Source organism: Lacerta agilis, chromosome 4 (assembly GCF_009819535.1).
Source record: "Lacerta agilis isolate rLacAgi1 chromosome 4, rLacAgi1.pri, whole genome shotgun sequence".
Lineage (NCBI taxonomy): Eukaryota > Metazoa > Chordata > Lepidosauria > Squamata > Lacertidae > Lacerta > Lacerta agilis.
This window is the reverse complement of record NC_046315.1, coordinates 70,294,962-70,310,045: the sequence shown is the minus strand read 5'-3', so window position 1 is coordinate 70,310,045 and position 15,084 is coordinate 70,294,962. Positions and strand designations below refer to the sequence as shown.

The window sequence follows — 15,084 nt, the reverse complement described above, 5'->3', positions numbered from 1 at the left end:
TTTAAAATACAACAAAAGCAAACTATCCTTTTTTTAAATGTTAAGACAGCAGCAATGCACGTCAATCTAAACTCGAACTAAGCTACTTTTGGGGATCAGACACCTGTTATTGCATTATTCAGCCTTGCCCATGCATTTACTCATGCATGGAAAGCAATAATTTCTCCCAAGTCAGACCATCTGCCAGTTTTGAAACAAAGTAGTATACTAACAGTTTATAGAATAATTGTCCTTCTCCAAGATAGTTTGCTTCTTGTTTTCACTTCATTACATAAGTACTTAACTTGTTGCACATACATATAGTTCTATCCCAAAAATTACTGAATTGAATTATGCTTTGAATAGAAATTGTTTTGCAGCTTTACATACTGGCCCACAGAAATGATGGGCAAGTTGTGTTATAAAGGCTGCAATCCTATAAATACTTACCCCAGAGCATAGCTGTCAACTTTTCCCTTTTCTTGCGAGGAATCCTATTCAGAATAAGGGAATTTCCCTTTAAAAAGGGGGAAAGTTGACAGCTATGCCCCAGAGTAAGTTCCACTGAACTCGTTGGGCTTTCTTTTTGAGTAAACATATATATCAGCGGTTTTCAACCAGTGTGCCATTGCACCCTGAATGACGGCCTTGAATGATGGTCAGGGGTGCCGCAGGCAACATTGGCTTCTGTCCCTCTTTCTTTCCCTCCCTCCTCTGATGCCCTCTTGCATCTCTGCCTCACCAAGGCTTGCACAGTTATTTATTGTAGCAGCCCTGGCTATAAGCTCCCCAGACAAATGGTGCCTCTGGGAGGAACCTCTCTTTGAGACACATTGGGGTGGGGGGCAGCTCAGAGACCAAGGACGGCTGCAGCAGCTGTCTGGACAACTCCTAAGGAGAGGGGAGAGGAGGCTAAAGGAACACTCCACAAGGGAGAGTGCTCAAAAAAAGGTGAGAGGTTGCCAGGTCTGCAGGCAAGGGGTGATGTAACTGGGCTCCTGAGCCCCACAGGGGTGCTGCAGAAAGAATGTAGTTGGTCCAAGGAGCCATGGACTCAAAAAGGTTGAAAACCTCTGATGTATAGCACTAAATCACTTACTGTGGTTAGTGGGTTAACACTAAAACATGGACTTAAAAATATGAGCACATCCCCAATTTCATATTAGTTACATTTAATTGGAATAAAGATATCCTTACTGGCACATTCAACCTCCACAGGAGAAAGGGGTGTACTCATTGCCAGATATGAAGCATGCAGACCAAGAAGTAGTCCTAAATTTCTTTCAGTGTCTATGAGAGGCGACGATAGACTACCAGTATCTGGCGTAGTAATCACTTCTTGGTCAGGCTACAACAAAAGAAGAAAAGAACAAAAGAGCTGTGATATCGTACTGATTGACAGATATATAGACTAATACCAAATTCCCCGATCCATGGGGGGGGGGGGAACCTCTTCATAATCAAGTGATGTGCAGCTACTTGAAGAGTTTTGAGTTTAACAAAAAAACATCATCAGGAACCTGAACATGGTATTCAATTGTAATGTGAGACAAACACAGGAAGGGCAAAGGACGGGAAGGGATCCAACCATAGAGAAAGACTAATAACTGTCCTAACCCACAGTCACAGCTGAACGCTAGAAATATAGCTCTGTTGTCTTTATACAGGCCTATGAGGGAAATCAACAAGCAGCTTGGAAAAGGGTGGGGAAGGCTGAGGTGGGTGGGTCTTTCCTTTCTTAAAAACTAAGAAAAAAAACCAGACCTCAACATCAGGAATTCATAAAAACTGGATAGTTGTCTAATCACAAAGGTAATTAATTAAGAGCAGTGCTATTTTTCTAGAAAAAGAGGTGCTGGGACTCACCATGAACACTTCCCTTGTTCTCTTATAAAGGAAATGGTGCCCACCTGAGAGGTGCCGGAACTGAGTTCCTGTGAGTTCCGGCTGAAAAAAGCCCTGATTAAGAGTGAGGTGCCAGGTGGCACTGTGGGTTAAACCACAGAGCCTAGGGCTTGCTGATCAGAAGGTCAGCGGTTCGAATCCCCACAATGGGGTGAGCTCCCCACCTGTCCTTTGTGCCCGCTAGCAATTGTCTGGAAAACCCTCTTACCTCCATATATTGGCCGACACAGAAGGCATGCATCGATTCTCTTGTATCCTCGAACTGCAGAGCTGCTTCCAAAGCTACAACTGGGTCCTCTCCAGCAAACTGAGCTAAAAGAAACCAGGGAACAAACTGTTAAGGAGGCAACCGAACAAGATAGGAATCTGTTTAGTATCTGTTTTGTTAGCAAAGTGACATCTCACCAAGTATACTGCTTCCTGTTAAGGACTGGGTTTGGAAATCCTTTATATCGTACACTTTGCCATCAATCACTGTCCAGAAGCCGCCATCTTTATTGTGGTTCTCCAAGTCGGCTTTCCGTATAAGTGTCACTTCCTCATTGTTTCTGCAATTCTGCCCTGTAAAAAATGAACCTAACAGGTGAAAAAAATACATGTTATTGCTATGGTTCACAACCAAAAGGTCCAACCAAAAGAGTGAAGAATCGAAGAGCAAGGAAAATTCTACATAACAGTGTAACCTGTTGCAAGTAGTTTTTGTGCCAAGACAAAGCTTTTGAAGCCTACCTGCAAAGGCAAGCTAGAAGCTCTGCTAGAAAGATCCAGCAAGTGTTCTAAGCGTTTGCAGGAAAGAACATACCCATTATTCCTGGCCAAGCCAAGTCTTCATTGTCATCTCTCTCTTTACCAGGAGCTAAATGATTGAATCTGTCCAAATGCTCTAGCAGACCAGCCAGCAAAGGAATCGCACCAGCTTCCTGGATGAGCCCAGCATTTTTACTGAGAAGTAGTACTATAGATACGACCAACTCTGGAAGAAGTACACCTAAGGGGAAATAGAGACATTCAGCTAAGCTCTGGAAGAGTTAACCCTTTAGACGGGCTCTAAAACAAAGGACAAGACGAGTCAGTACCTGTTAGGTCTCCATCTACAATGCGAGATACTTCTGCAAAATGCCTGTGACTGGTGGATGCAATGCTAGTCGCTACAGGCAGAATGTCTCCAATATGTGTACACAAAAGGGCTGTGTATTTCTTCAACAGAGAACCAACTCCTAAAAGTTCAGGACCTGTCAAAAAAATAAAAAGAACCATTATTTTTAAATATCATAAGCAACATCTAGAAAGTCAAAACCTGAAAAGGGCTTGTTATTATTAACTATTAAAGCATTTAAACACAGCTAACTTGCAGAGTAAAGTAGCAGTTTGAAAAAGCTATTTTAACACAGTTTTTAAATGGACGTCAACAGCATGCTAAAGGTAAAGGGGCCCCTGACCATCAGGTCCAGTTGTGTCCGACTCTGGGGTTGCGGCGCTCATCTCGCTCTATAGGCCAAGGGAGCTGGCGTTTGTCCACAGACAGCTTCCGGGTCATGTGGCCAGGATGACAAAGCCGCTTCTGGCAAACCAGAGCAGTGCACGGAAACGCCATTTACCTTCCCGCCGGAGCGGTCCCTATTTATCTACTAGCACTTTGACGTGCTTTCGAACTGCTAGGTGGGCAGGAGCTGGGACCGAGCAACGGGAGCTCACTCCGTCGCAGGGATTCAAACCGCCGACCTTCTGATCGGCAAGCCCTAGGCTCTGTGGTTTAACCCACAGCACCACCTGGGTCCCTAACAGCATGCTAACAATAGCCAAAAAGAAGTACTACTTACTGTATGTATTTGGGATCTGGCCAACACTATCGCCTGGATACAGCTTACTCACAAGCAAACGCTGAAAACGCAGCAGCAAGTCTAGAGAAGCAGACCTCTCTTTATTGTAATGTTCATGATCTAAGCAGGAAGAAATACGGCGAGCCACATCTTTCAGTTTAGCTATCGTCTGGGAAGCAATGTTCCTGATGGGAATAATGTTTTAAAGAAGGTTTTAAAAGACATCTTGAATAAACAGGTAACAACTAACTAGGGACAAACTAAGATTTTGTTGTGATTCTTGGGAGTCAGGAAGCTCAGGCATTTTGATTGGCTACGTTGGAACAATTATAGTCTCAGAAGAGCAATTTGTTTTGTATTCCTAAAAATGAAGATTATCTATTTTTCTACATCATCCCCAGTTCCATCAGTGCTGACAAAATAAGCTGCTGTAAGAGAAGTACTGTGCTGAAGTGTTGGGCAATATGATATTCTTACTAAAATCTATTGCATTAATGTAGGTTATGTGTTCTTAGGTACAAAGTAGTATCAAATTGGATAATATAAAGCACACTGGCTGAAAGCCAAAAAGCTACTTTAGGTATGCTTAAAGGCTTGGCTATTCTCAGAACAGTTCTTCCATTTTAAAATGGCTAACCCCAATACCATACAGTGATAACCCAGGATACGCACGCGATTCTTATACCTTGATAATTACCACACAGTAAACTTTAACAACAACAACAAAAAGACTGCCCAGGAACAAAGAAGCAGCATAGGAGGAAACAGAGGCCAGAGGTTTTCTGTTTTGTTTTTTAAAAGAATAAAATGTGGAAAAGGGTAATGATTCAGTAAATAGCCTTGCTGAAAAACTACCTTAATAATTGCTGAATTAGCTGAACCAGAGGTAAGCTCTGCTTTCCTGCAGATTCATAGATCCCAGTATTAATGAGGTCTTTGTCCAATGGTGTTCTGCTCCTGTGAAGTGTTGATGCGTTTGCTTCCTGTTCATCAATTTCTTTTTCTTTCTGGGCTTCTTTTTTTGCCTCTATATCCTACAAAATGAAAAGTTGAAAGTGAAACCAGTAAACATTCTATACTGTAGCTGAAACGAATGGGAGTCATGTCCACTAAAAAAAACAAACACAGAATGTTCTGCCACGGAAGCCTGAATTAATGGCATTCCTACACACTACAGTATATTCTATTGGATTTTTCCTTCTGAAGTAAAGTTAGCAGTCCGGCATTGGTATTAGGACCACATGGCTGGTTCATGGAACAGAAAGCAACAGAGACTGCACTGGAAATAATTTGAGTAGAATGAGCAGCTGAACCCAAGGACACAATAATACTGAATAAATAAGTCACTGCTCAAAGAATCCTGAACCCACGTAGGTTGGATAATTGTGGAAATGAAAGCATCAGGCACAAAGGAACTATTTGTCATTGAAAAGATGCTGTCCCGTCTTTTCTCATCACTTCCTCAAAGTGAACTATATGGATGTAATGGAGAAACTTGTCCAGAAAGATAGCTGCATTAATTTCTTCATCTGAAGAATGATGGCTATGGTTTTATAAGCCACACATTTCTCAATATCAACAAGAGGTGTGAAAATGGAAAACAGACTTCCACTATAGGGCAACGTCAACTATCCAGGTGATAAGAAGTTAAGATTTTCAGAATTACTTATCTACTATGCATGTTTGTTTGTTTGTATGTTTGTTTGTCATGACCAAGTTCTTCTATTCAGGAAGAGAGCAGCAGGATAGAGCTGAGATGCCATTTCCCTCCTCACAAGACACAGCAATGCCAGTGGTACTTTCATAGATTTCCAAGCAGCTACAGAAGAGGTTTTGCTATGTGTAATATGCAGCTATTACATGGTTATTACCCTCATGCACAAGTCTAAACTTTTGAGGGCTTGAGGCACCAAATTCTAGGCAGGGTCAGACTACACAGAGAGAAAGCCTCTTAAACAAAAAGTTACAAGTGATACAGTTAACTCTGGATATTTTCAATCAATAGAAAAGCAAGGTTGATCTGGAATGACACAACCAGCTTTCTAATCTACTACGTGAAATGCCCACCTACTTACGCAGTCTTTTCTAATCCTTTCAAAACAAAATAAATATTCACTCCACTCTTTTATATTACAACAAAAAACAGGGGCTAGTTTGAAACTAACCGGTTTCCAACAGTAATCTTTTCCATTTCATCAGAATGTACAAGTTGTACAAAGTAAGCATACCTGGATTTCTGCAGTGATCGCAGCATTCAGTGCAGACTCAAGACCCCCATCAGCCATTAAGCTTCCAACCAGAAGATCAATCATGAATCTACGGCCTGGACTTACATTTGTTTCATTCCCTGAAACTAAACATTGACAGAAACTCTTACTTGACTAGAACGCCAACACACACATACAGGTGCATATGAGGGAGCACAAAACGGCTTAGGCAACATCTTCCTTCCCCACCCACGTGACCAGGCATACCTGCACTGGGTAGAAGTGCCGAAAGAGCCCTCGCTCGTTCCTCAGCTGTTGGCAGCAACACAGACCACCCACTTTGCAACACCGCTTGGGCAGCTGTCTGAACGGTGTTGAGCACACCTGCATTACTTGCTAAAGTCACTACTGTCTGCTTCAAGCTGTTGAGTAAGACACTACCCAATCCCAAACCAAGACATTCTGGGTCCACTTGGTGGCTGATTGCAGCATGAAGCTGAAAGACAAAACACAGAGAGGTTTCTTTATCAGTGATAAAGCTGAAACCCATTCAGGGGGGGATGAAATAGTATTCTGAAGCATTTTCTATTTCCAAGTTTCATACAGCACAACAGTTTGGCAGCACCAAACATGTATTTCCATCGTCTGTATAAGTTATTTAGCAAATGAAAGCAGAATATCTCCAATCTGTCCAGGAAGGCATGGTAAAGCAAATGTATCCTTGAGCTATGCAGAACTAGATTCAGGTAGGTAAGCCGTGTTGGTCTGACGCAGTCAAAATATATTTAAAAAATTGTCCAGTAGCACACAAAAAAAATTGTCCAGTGCATGCACACAAAAGCTTATACCAGTAGCAAACTTAGTTGGTCTCTAAGGTGCTACTGGACAATACACACACACACATACACACACACACACAGAGAGAGGAGAGAGAGAGAGAGAGAGAGAGAGAGAGAGAGAGAGAGCCAGGTACAGCTTCCAGTGCCAGCTCAGTAATAAATAACCTGGCTGAACATAGAATTGCTGCTATTTAAACTGCAGTTTGCAGAAAGGAAACTGGAGTAACAAACAACTCTTTCTGAATTGATTAGCACTGCAAAGTATTTGGCAAATTACAAGGGTTTTTTTGTAATAAATGAATCAACAGTCAACACAAAATACAACGGCCATTGCACTTTTAAAAGTCAATGTGATCCGCACAATTGTTCAGATTTTGTAATTTCAGTCTTAGTTCAGCAACCATTAAGATACCTGAAGTCTCAGAAGGTTCAGAGTAGCCACAGCCATACATTCTTTCTCTTGCGGAGGGGGCCAGTCCGAAGTGCCATCCATTCCTTCCGTCACTTGTCTCAGTAAGAGATCCAGTTGTTCGAATGTCATTGGGCAAACATCTACCACAAAAGGCACTCTTAAACCGATAGACCATTCGGAACAAGATGACCAAGCAAAGCTCTAGAAGGAAATACAAAAAGATATGCAGCAATGTTAAACTTAAGACCAAGCCAGGGGGTGGGGTGGGGGGGAGAGACTAGAATTAAAGGCAAGTAGTAACTGAGAAGAGAAACTGCATCACAAAAGGGACTTCCATAATCAAGGATTCCCACTCCAATGGGAATATCTAAATATATTTTTATGTTTTATTTTATATTTTTATATATCTAAAGATATATTTTTAAAAAAACAGTAAAATTGAAGCCTACCTGGGCTGGCCCACAAGCGATGCCAACAATGTGCTTAGAATCTAGTCCAGGAAGAGCAGTAGGCTCAGGTTTAGTGATCCTCAGGGTATCAAAATGCTGGCACTGATCATTGCTTCCCCAGCTATATACTTCACTGTCTTCTGTGAGTGCTAAACAGTGGGTGGATCCAGCTGCTACATCTATTACTTTTTTTCCTGGGGGGGGGGGGGGCACACATACAGATAATGAGAAAGATCAGTGTTACAACCACATCTTATAGCCTGGCTAGAGGAGGAGAGCTCTCTCTTTAGCAATGCCTACAAAACAAGAAATCAGCAAGGGATGGCAATGTTTGTTGCACCAGTAACCAAGATTTCCAAGTGTCTCCCTTCTTAAAAAATTAAGTTAACGTAGGGGCAGCCCTTATCGATCAGGTCAAAAGCCTACCTAGCCCAGCGTTCTGTTCTCACAGAAGCCCATCAAATGCCAGCAAGAAGCCCACAAGACAATGTGGTGTAGTGCTTCAAGCATAGGATTAGGATCTGGGAGACCAGGGTTCAAATATTAAAAAATATTTTCCCCACCAATTTGCACAGAATGGGCGCTAAGCTCATCATTTTCTCAAAATTACAATATTCTAGTTAACACAGCCTACCTTGCAAACCTTCAAGCAGTTTGGGATATCGAACATGTTCCTCTGTTCCATGCCCAAGCCTCTGATTGTCACCCTTTCCCCAAGAGTAGACCTGCCCGTCTTTCGTAAGCGCAACGGAAAACTGGCTCCCACAGCGAACTTTGACAACGTCCAAATCTTGAAGTTTTTCTATCAGTTTTGGAGTTTTGCAACCATCGCTGCCACCTCTTCCCAGCTTTCCATAATCTCCGTCGCCCCAAGACCACACCTGACCTGGAAAAGTAAATTACATTAGATGTAGCAACAGCTTTGTATCTTTAGACCATGAGCAGCAACAAAATAAACATGGGGGGGGGATTAAAAAAACCAGAAATAATATACCCAGATGGTCAGCTAGAAATTAATACTGCACACCTGGCTTCACAATATTCTGAGAATAGAGATAATTAATCTGGCACACATTGTGCATATTTGGCTAACAATTTTATTAACAGTTGGACACACAGTTCAAGCTAGCACACAAATCCTAACGGAAACAAGAAAGAGGCACATGGCTTCCCAAATATCCCAAGTGTTAACTAAAAGCTGGCAGGGCTAATTATGCTATTGGTTGTTCCACTAACCATTTTCAGTCACAGCCAGAGTCTGAGCATCGCCACTCCCACAAGAGACATCAATGACTTTCAGTCCTTTCAGCCCGGTAACCAACATTGGGATTGTCTGGTCTTCACTGGAGCCTTTGGAACAAAATAAAAACTAGATACTACTGCGCTATATACCAAGACACGTTTAAACCTTGAGACTTCACAACTTAAACAATTTAAAGAAAGAAAAGCACATACCATGACCTAGCCTGCCATAGTTTCCTCGCCCCCATGTGTACAACTCTCCTTCAGCAGTGATGGCAGCACTATAGGTACTTCCACAGGCAATGTGTACAACATGCTTTCCAGCCTGCTTCCCAGACAAAGCAGAAATCATCTTCGGCTCTTCTAAAGGGCTGTGGGGAAAGGGGGGAACCAGGAAAGCATTGAAAGTCATCATTGTAAGAAGGCAATATATACTATCTACACAAGTGCCAGGTACAGAAAAATCAACCCACCCCAATTTACAGTGACATCTGAACCAGGCCAGGCCACTGAGATGCCCAGAAAAATGGGCCAATGACCCTATTTTGGCTTTAGAAGCCTCGTGCTTGCATAGGGAGTCTCTTTTCCTTCCTTAGCATGAGACGTTTACTCCAGAAGATTTCAGTTAAACATAGTTTCCCATTATGTCTGAACCAAGAAACTATGGTACCCGGGTTCAGAACAAGCAAGGATTCTAGCTTGTTCCAAACCCAGGAAGCATCATTTCATGGATCGGATGTAACAGAAAAACACAATTGACTGAAGACTCCTGTGATTAAACATAGTATGCAGAGAAGGGAGCAAGTTGTAGAATGAGGAGACCAAATTCCAATTCCTACTCAATCTTGGGCCAGTCACTCAGTCTCAGCCTGAAATACCTCACAGAGTTGATAGGAAAATAAATGGGTGTGGGACCCCATGTACACTGCTTTGAGCTTCATGGAGAAAAGGCAGAATAGAAATATAATTAACAAATAGGAAGGAAGGAAGGAAGGAAGGAAGGAAGGAAGGAGGTGGTATCAGAATAACCCATGAATGCAGAACTATCAAACTGAAATATCAACTGAGCCATCAAAATCACTTAGTCATACACACACAAAACACACATTCATTCATTCACTCACTCACTATCTGGCTAGCTGTCTTCCAGATTGTTACCTCTTCTCTACAAAGAAAATAGAAATTTGATAGCTACTGGATTATTGAACCATTCGGAATGAAGGCTTCCTAGTGAGTCTACTGTAGATCAATATGCATCAGAACCACAAAATAAAGAGACAGCTGCAATTTAGAATGCCCAGTACAGAAAAGACACGGGGAAAGGGGTGACGAGAGTGGGGGGGGGAACCCAAGTAAAATGAAGTTTTAAAAGAAATGCCACCCAATTCACAGCAGAAGCAGAACAAATATCCTACTCTATTTTACTTCATTATGCATTTAAGTCACCAGCATTCTAGGATACTTACACAGTGTCTCCATGGCCGAGTCGCCCACCATCTCCACACCCCCAAGAGAAAACTTCACCACTTGCTGCCAGGGCAAGGTAGTGGTGGCCGTCTGAGTGTGCGGCAATCTTGACAATGTTTCTAGAAGCAAGACTCTGCACCAGCTGAGGTCCCTATGAAGTTCAACAACACAAAAAAACATGCATACATGTTATGACTTACAGAAAAATGGAAGCAAACAGACAAGCATTAAGAAACCTTATACAAAGAAGTTATAGGTCATATCTTTTTTGGTTTTGGTTTTTTAGAAAATGGGTTTCAATTGAATTAATAAGGCGAGAAGTTTCAATAGCTGAACGCTCTGAGAAACTATTATATTTAGAAACCTTCAAGATCCAAATTACATGGGAAATCCAGGAACCCAATCCTCAAACTGGATAAGGACTGCACCACTGGGGAATATTGTTTCTTCAGGGGTTTTTTTAAAAAAACAAAACAAAACAAAACTTCTTTCCCTCTGAACTGCTTCCCCTATTTCACTCCGGCCACTTATGAGAAGACGGGTATGTATAGTATTGCATCTTTGATCCTTCTCATAGCTAAGAGTAGAGTACTGGCAGCAGGAAGGTTTAAATAACTGGAAAGTGAAGGGGAAGGTTACACCTCGTCCCACAAACCAATTGGGAGTTCCCACAGCTGCTTTTTTTACAAATGGGGAGACTGGAGATGCATGAAGGTAATAAATAAATAAATAATAGTAAAACTAACGGTATTAGTAATAATGTACACTTCTTCCACATCACGTCAAGCTTGGAAGGAAGAAAACACATCCATTGATCAAAATCAGCTTTGCAAAACGCATTTCATATACCGTACTCAATTACAAAGGCAGAAATGATACAGCAAGCTGTGTCCAGGAAACAGTTCAGGGCAGTATTCATTAACACCAGAAATGAAACAACAGAGTTTCTTTAAAAACAGATACGAATACTGCATTGCCAGGCAAAGTGAAAAAAGGAGATATTGCTACCATGAGCTCCATCATACCTGCAACAAGAACATTATTTTAATAGCTACAAGTTATTTTAAAAAAAATTAGGAAGTAATCGGAAGTCACCTACCAGTGTATCACTATTGTATGCTTGTGTGTAAACACGTCCATTTCTAGATAAGATTAAGAAGCGTTTTTCTGCGCAAGCAACTTGCATCACTCCAAGATTGGCAAGTCCTTCGCACTGAATTGGACCACTCACGTTGGCATAATATTTCCATCCTATTAAACCCCACGCAATAACTTCTTGCAAAGAGCCCTGGAAAGCAATTCATAATTTAAGAACTTTTATCAAACATCTGTCCAAACAGAATCTCTAGAAATTACAGTGCTTCAACTAATTTTTCAACTGGCTCCAGATTTATGGACTCAAAGCTATCAAAAGAAAATGGGGAATGTAAGTAAATATGGTTTTGTTTTTTAAAGGTGGTGAAAGCTTTGGAACAACAGATAAAAGGTTTAAAGTACTTGCATTGCGTTAGTTCAATTTAATTGCTTTTAATGTACTTCACAATTGTATTTTATTCTCTGGAAATTGGTATGCACATTTAAAAAGTTGATGTAAGTGGCTGACAAAGTTAAGTTACAAAGGGCCATATTTGATTGCTTTGTCTATCTATTAGGATTTGGAAGGGAAGCAGGCAGAGATTCAACCCATACTTCAGCACCTCCAAGCCTTTGCAATGCCATCCCTCATCCACTCTAGTCCCTCAACCTTCTCTAGAAAACTATGAAACCCTCCCATGCAGAATGAGCAGAAGCAGAACAAGAAATTCAAGGAGCTCTCTATGCTGTGTGACAAACTGATTTGGAAAAAAAACTATAAAAGCAGGCTGTGGTAGCAGAAGCCAGATGCTCAAAGTAAAAAATGTTACTGGGCTAAACTGAGCCCCTCGCATGAGCATAAGCGCCTCTTGAGATCCCAATCAGATTTGTTACATTTTAATTTACCAGTTAACTTTATCCACAGAAAGCTGTTAGTAGACAGCATATGCAAGTTACCTTATGTGATGTTGGAGAACTGCACTGTGGAGGCATACAGGGAGTAGCCAGGCGGTCTAAGTGAGCCATAATCACAACTGCTGTTTGCCTTAAATCAATGGCCAGCTCATTGTCCTGTGGCAATATTAGATACCTTAGGAAGTTTTCATTTGGACTCAGCGGGTAGGACAGCATCTAAAGCAAAAATTAAAGTCAGCTAGATAGCTCACTTGGCTAGAGTGCGGTGCTGATAACGCCAAGGGCTGCAGGTTCAGTATCCCCGTAAAGGAAAGCTACATAAATACGTTCCCTTTAACATCAATTAAATATTGTTCCAGACTCACAGGCTAAATGAACTCATCATAAAGGTACATACCTGAAGCTCTTCTTCGGTACTGCTGATCTCTTTATTGCAAATGATGCTCTGAAACCTTTGCAGCAAAGGAAGGAGGGGGGCACTGGTTCCCTGCGCTGATCGCTCATTGTCCGTTTCCCGTGTACCACTGTCCCAGAGTTGGAGCAATAGCATGACAGCAGACAACATTTGGCTGAGAGGGGGTGAAATGACCAAAGTTGGAAATATTGTAGAAGAAACCTCACATTGCTACCATTTTCACCTTGCTTATATTTCACAAAGAACTCCCCACTGCTACCAAATTTTAACAATGGTGAAATCAAGACTGTAGTGTTGATGTAACTTGTGAACAGATTTTGAACTGATGAAATCCTTGCATTACTCACCTTAGTGTGCCCCTCTGGACAGCCAATTCTAGTAGTATAGCAAGTGCTAAGTGCTGGTCTTGCAACGGAATGTTTCCAGATCCTTTTGTTCCTGGAGCTCCATGGATGTCCCTAATTTTAAAAGCGGAATTTTTTTTTAAGGTAAATATTCCGATATATGAAAGCAAAAAACCATTTCGTATTCTGTACTTTGACAGAAGACACATTTCACAACATAATTAAGCGACTTCACTGATTTAATTCTTTCCCAGTTTAGAGAAAGGGCCACAGCTCAGCCCACGGAGCACATGCAGCAGGCCCCCGGTTCAATCCTGGCATTCATCAGGTACCAAAAGGATATACAGTTCTTCAAAACCTGGGACAGTCACTGCCAGTCAGTGTAGGCAATATTGAATCAGATGGATTAAAGGTCTGATTTGGTGTAAGGCAAGTTTTTTTTCATTCCTCCATTACTAATTTCTTTATACGCAAACTTTAAATGCAGCAAGGCTATTACTCCACACTGACATGCATTTAGATATATACACACACACATACACACACACACACACACACACATATATATATATATATATATATATTCTATGAATAAGCCAAGGGTACGCCATTTAAAAAAGAAAGAAATATAAGCCATAGTTCATATTCACCATATTGCCGTTGCAAGACATTAAAAAAGTGATACCCAAATGCTTAACTCTAGTTTCCTTATAGGTCATAGAGATCAGATTGTAGAGTTGGAAGGGACCCCGAGGATCATCTAGTCCAACCCTCTGCAATGCAGGAATATGCAGCAGTCCCATACAGGGATTGAACCTACAACCTTGGAGTTATCAGCACCATGCTCTAACCAACTGAGCTATCTAGGCTGACAGATGCACTAACCAACAGAGCTATCTAGGCATTCAAGAAAAGAACACAGGAACTATTGTTCAGTATGAAACCTTGAATGTGACTTTAAAAAAAAGTTCAAGCACTCTTTAGAGAAAGACTTACCCAGTTACAACAGACCTTAGAAATTTGGTTGCTCGTTCCACAACTTCCAGCCATACAGATGATACTGTTCCTTCATCAAAGAGGGATGCTTCTGGCAATGCTCGTAGGGCATCAAGGGATTCTTGTAGCAGTTCACTGCAAAGATCTGCATCCTCACCTAAAAACATTAGCCATGTTAGGGTGTTTCGTAGTACAGTGCAACTCAGATTAATGGCATTCCCTCACAACTGATCTGCACATACACAGTGGAAATCCAGACCATAAATTGAATTGCCACATCATTGCTATAACCCTGCATCTATAAAATGGAAGTAATAGAAACCTTCTTTCTGGGAAGCTGAGAGAATGAAGATCACCCACAAACCACTTTGCAAACAAGGCTAAGGAGTCAAAGTAACCAGTTCTTCATATGCAAGGCTTGTGCTTGTCAAAGCAGAACTGTAGCTCAATGGTAGAGCTTCTACTCCGCATGCATAAGGTCCCAGGTTCAATTGCCAGCATGTGTGGGCTGGGCTGGGAGAGAACCCCGTCTGAAACCTTGGAAAGCTGCTGCTAGACAACACTGAGCTAGATGGATCACTGGTCTGACTCAATTTTAAGTCCGCTTCCTCTGTCCCTATACAAATTCTGCAACTTGCTAGATGTCCCCAGACCAGCAGACTTATGAGTGTGCACAACTTCTCAGGTAGTCATCGTTCAGTGTCTGCTAATGAGAATGAACTGGGGGTAAATCTGATTAAACAATGGAAATTACTCTGAATAGATGATAGATAGACAGAAAGACAGACAGACAGACAGACAGACAGACAGATATAGATAGCCCTAAAAAATACCTAAATGCAACACAACAGTTAGATGGCAAAATGTTTACCAGCCTAATAAGATACACACTCAGCATCTTCCAACAATACCTGATCTCCAAGCTCTCCGAAGGAATGCAAAGGCAAATGAAAGGGCAGCTCTGGATCCTACCCGGGCAAGACCTTCTACACCTTTGCCTACAGGTCTGGGACTGTAACC

General features: G+C 41.6%; 1 protein-coding gene across 6 annotated transcripts in view; it reads right to left on the bottom strand.

The window, feature by feature from the left end:
* HERC2 (HECT and RLD domain containing E3 ubiquitin protein ligase 2) overlaps window positions 1–15,084 on the bottom strand; it is a 93,345-nt gene that overhangs the window by 61,609 nt on the left and 16,652 nt on the right. For 4 of the 6 annotated variants that reach the window (XM_033147517.1, XM_033147520.1, XM_033147518.1 and 1 more), the window contains 21 exons: window positions 14,976–15,076; window positions 14,065–14,221; window positions 13,072–13,182; window positions 12,707–12,878; window positions 12,352–12,525; window positions 11,420–11,608; window positions 10,320–10,471; window positions 9,067–9,224; window positions 8,848–8,961; window positions 8,246–8,497; window positions 7,612–7,805; window positions 7,163–7,363; window positions 6,179–6,407; window positions 5,933–6,057; window positions 4,560–4,738; window positions 3,705–3,889; window positions 2,961–3,116; window positions 2,687–2,872; window positions 2,290–2,460; window positions 2,093–2,196; window positions 1,177–1,327 (listed from right to left, as the gene is read on the bottom strand). In XM_033147517.1, coding sequence (XP_033003408.1) covers window positions 1,177–1,327; window positions 2,093–2,196; window positions 2,290–2,460; window positions 2,687–2,872; window positions 2,961–3,116; window positions 3,705–3,889; window positions 4,560–4,738; window positions 5,933–6,057; window positions 6,179–6,407; window positions 7,163–7,363; window positions 7,612–7,805; window positions 8,246–8,497; window positions 8,848–8,961; window positions 9,067–9,224; window positions 10,320–10,471; window positions 11,420–11,608; window positions 12,352–12,525; window positions 12,707–12,878; window positions 13,072–13,182; window positions 14,065–14,221; window positions 14,976–15,076 — 3,461 coding nt within the window. The remainder of the gene's footprint in view (window positions 1–1,176; window positions 1,328–2,092; window positions 2,197–2,289; window positions 2,461–2,686; window positions 2,873–2,960; window positions 3,117–3,704; window positions 3,890–4,559; window positions 4,739–5,932; window positions 6,058–6,178; window positions 6,408–7,162; window positions 7,364–7,611; window positions 7,806–8,245; window positions 8,498–8,847; window positions 8,962–9,066; window positions 9,225–10,319; window positions 10,472–11,419; window positions 11,609–12,351; window positions 12,526–12,706; window positions 12,879–13,071; window positions 13,183–14,064; window positions 14,222–14,975; window positions 15,077–15,084) is intronic. The other 2 variants (XM_033147521.1, XM_033147522.1) reach the window with 2 other exon arrangements.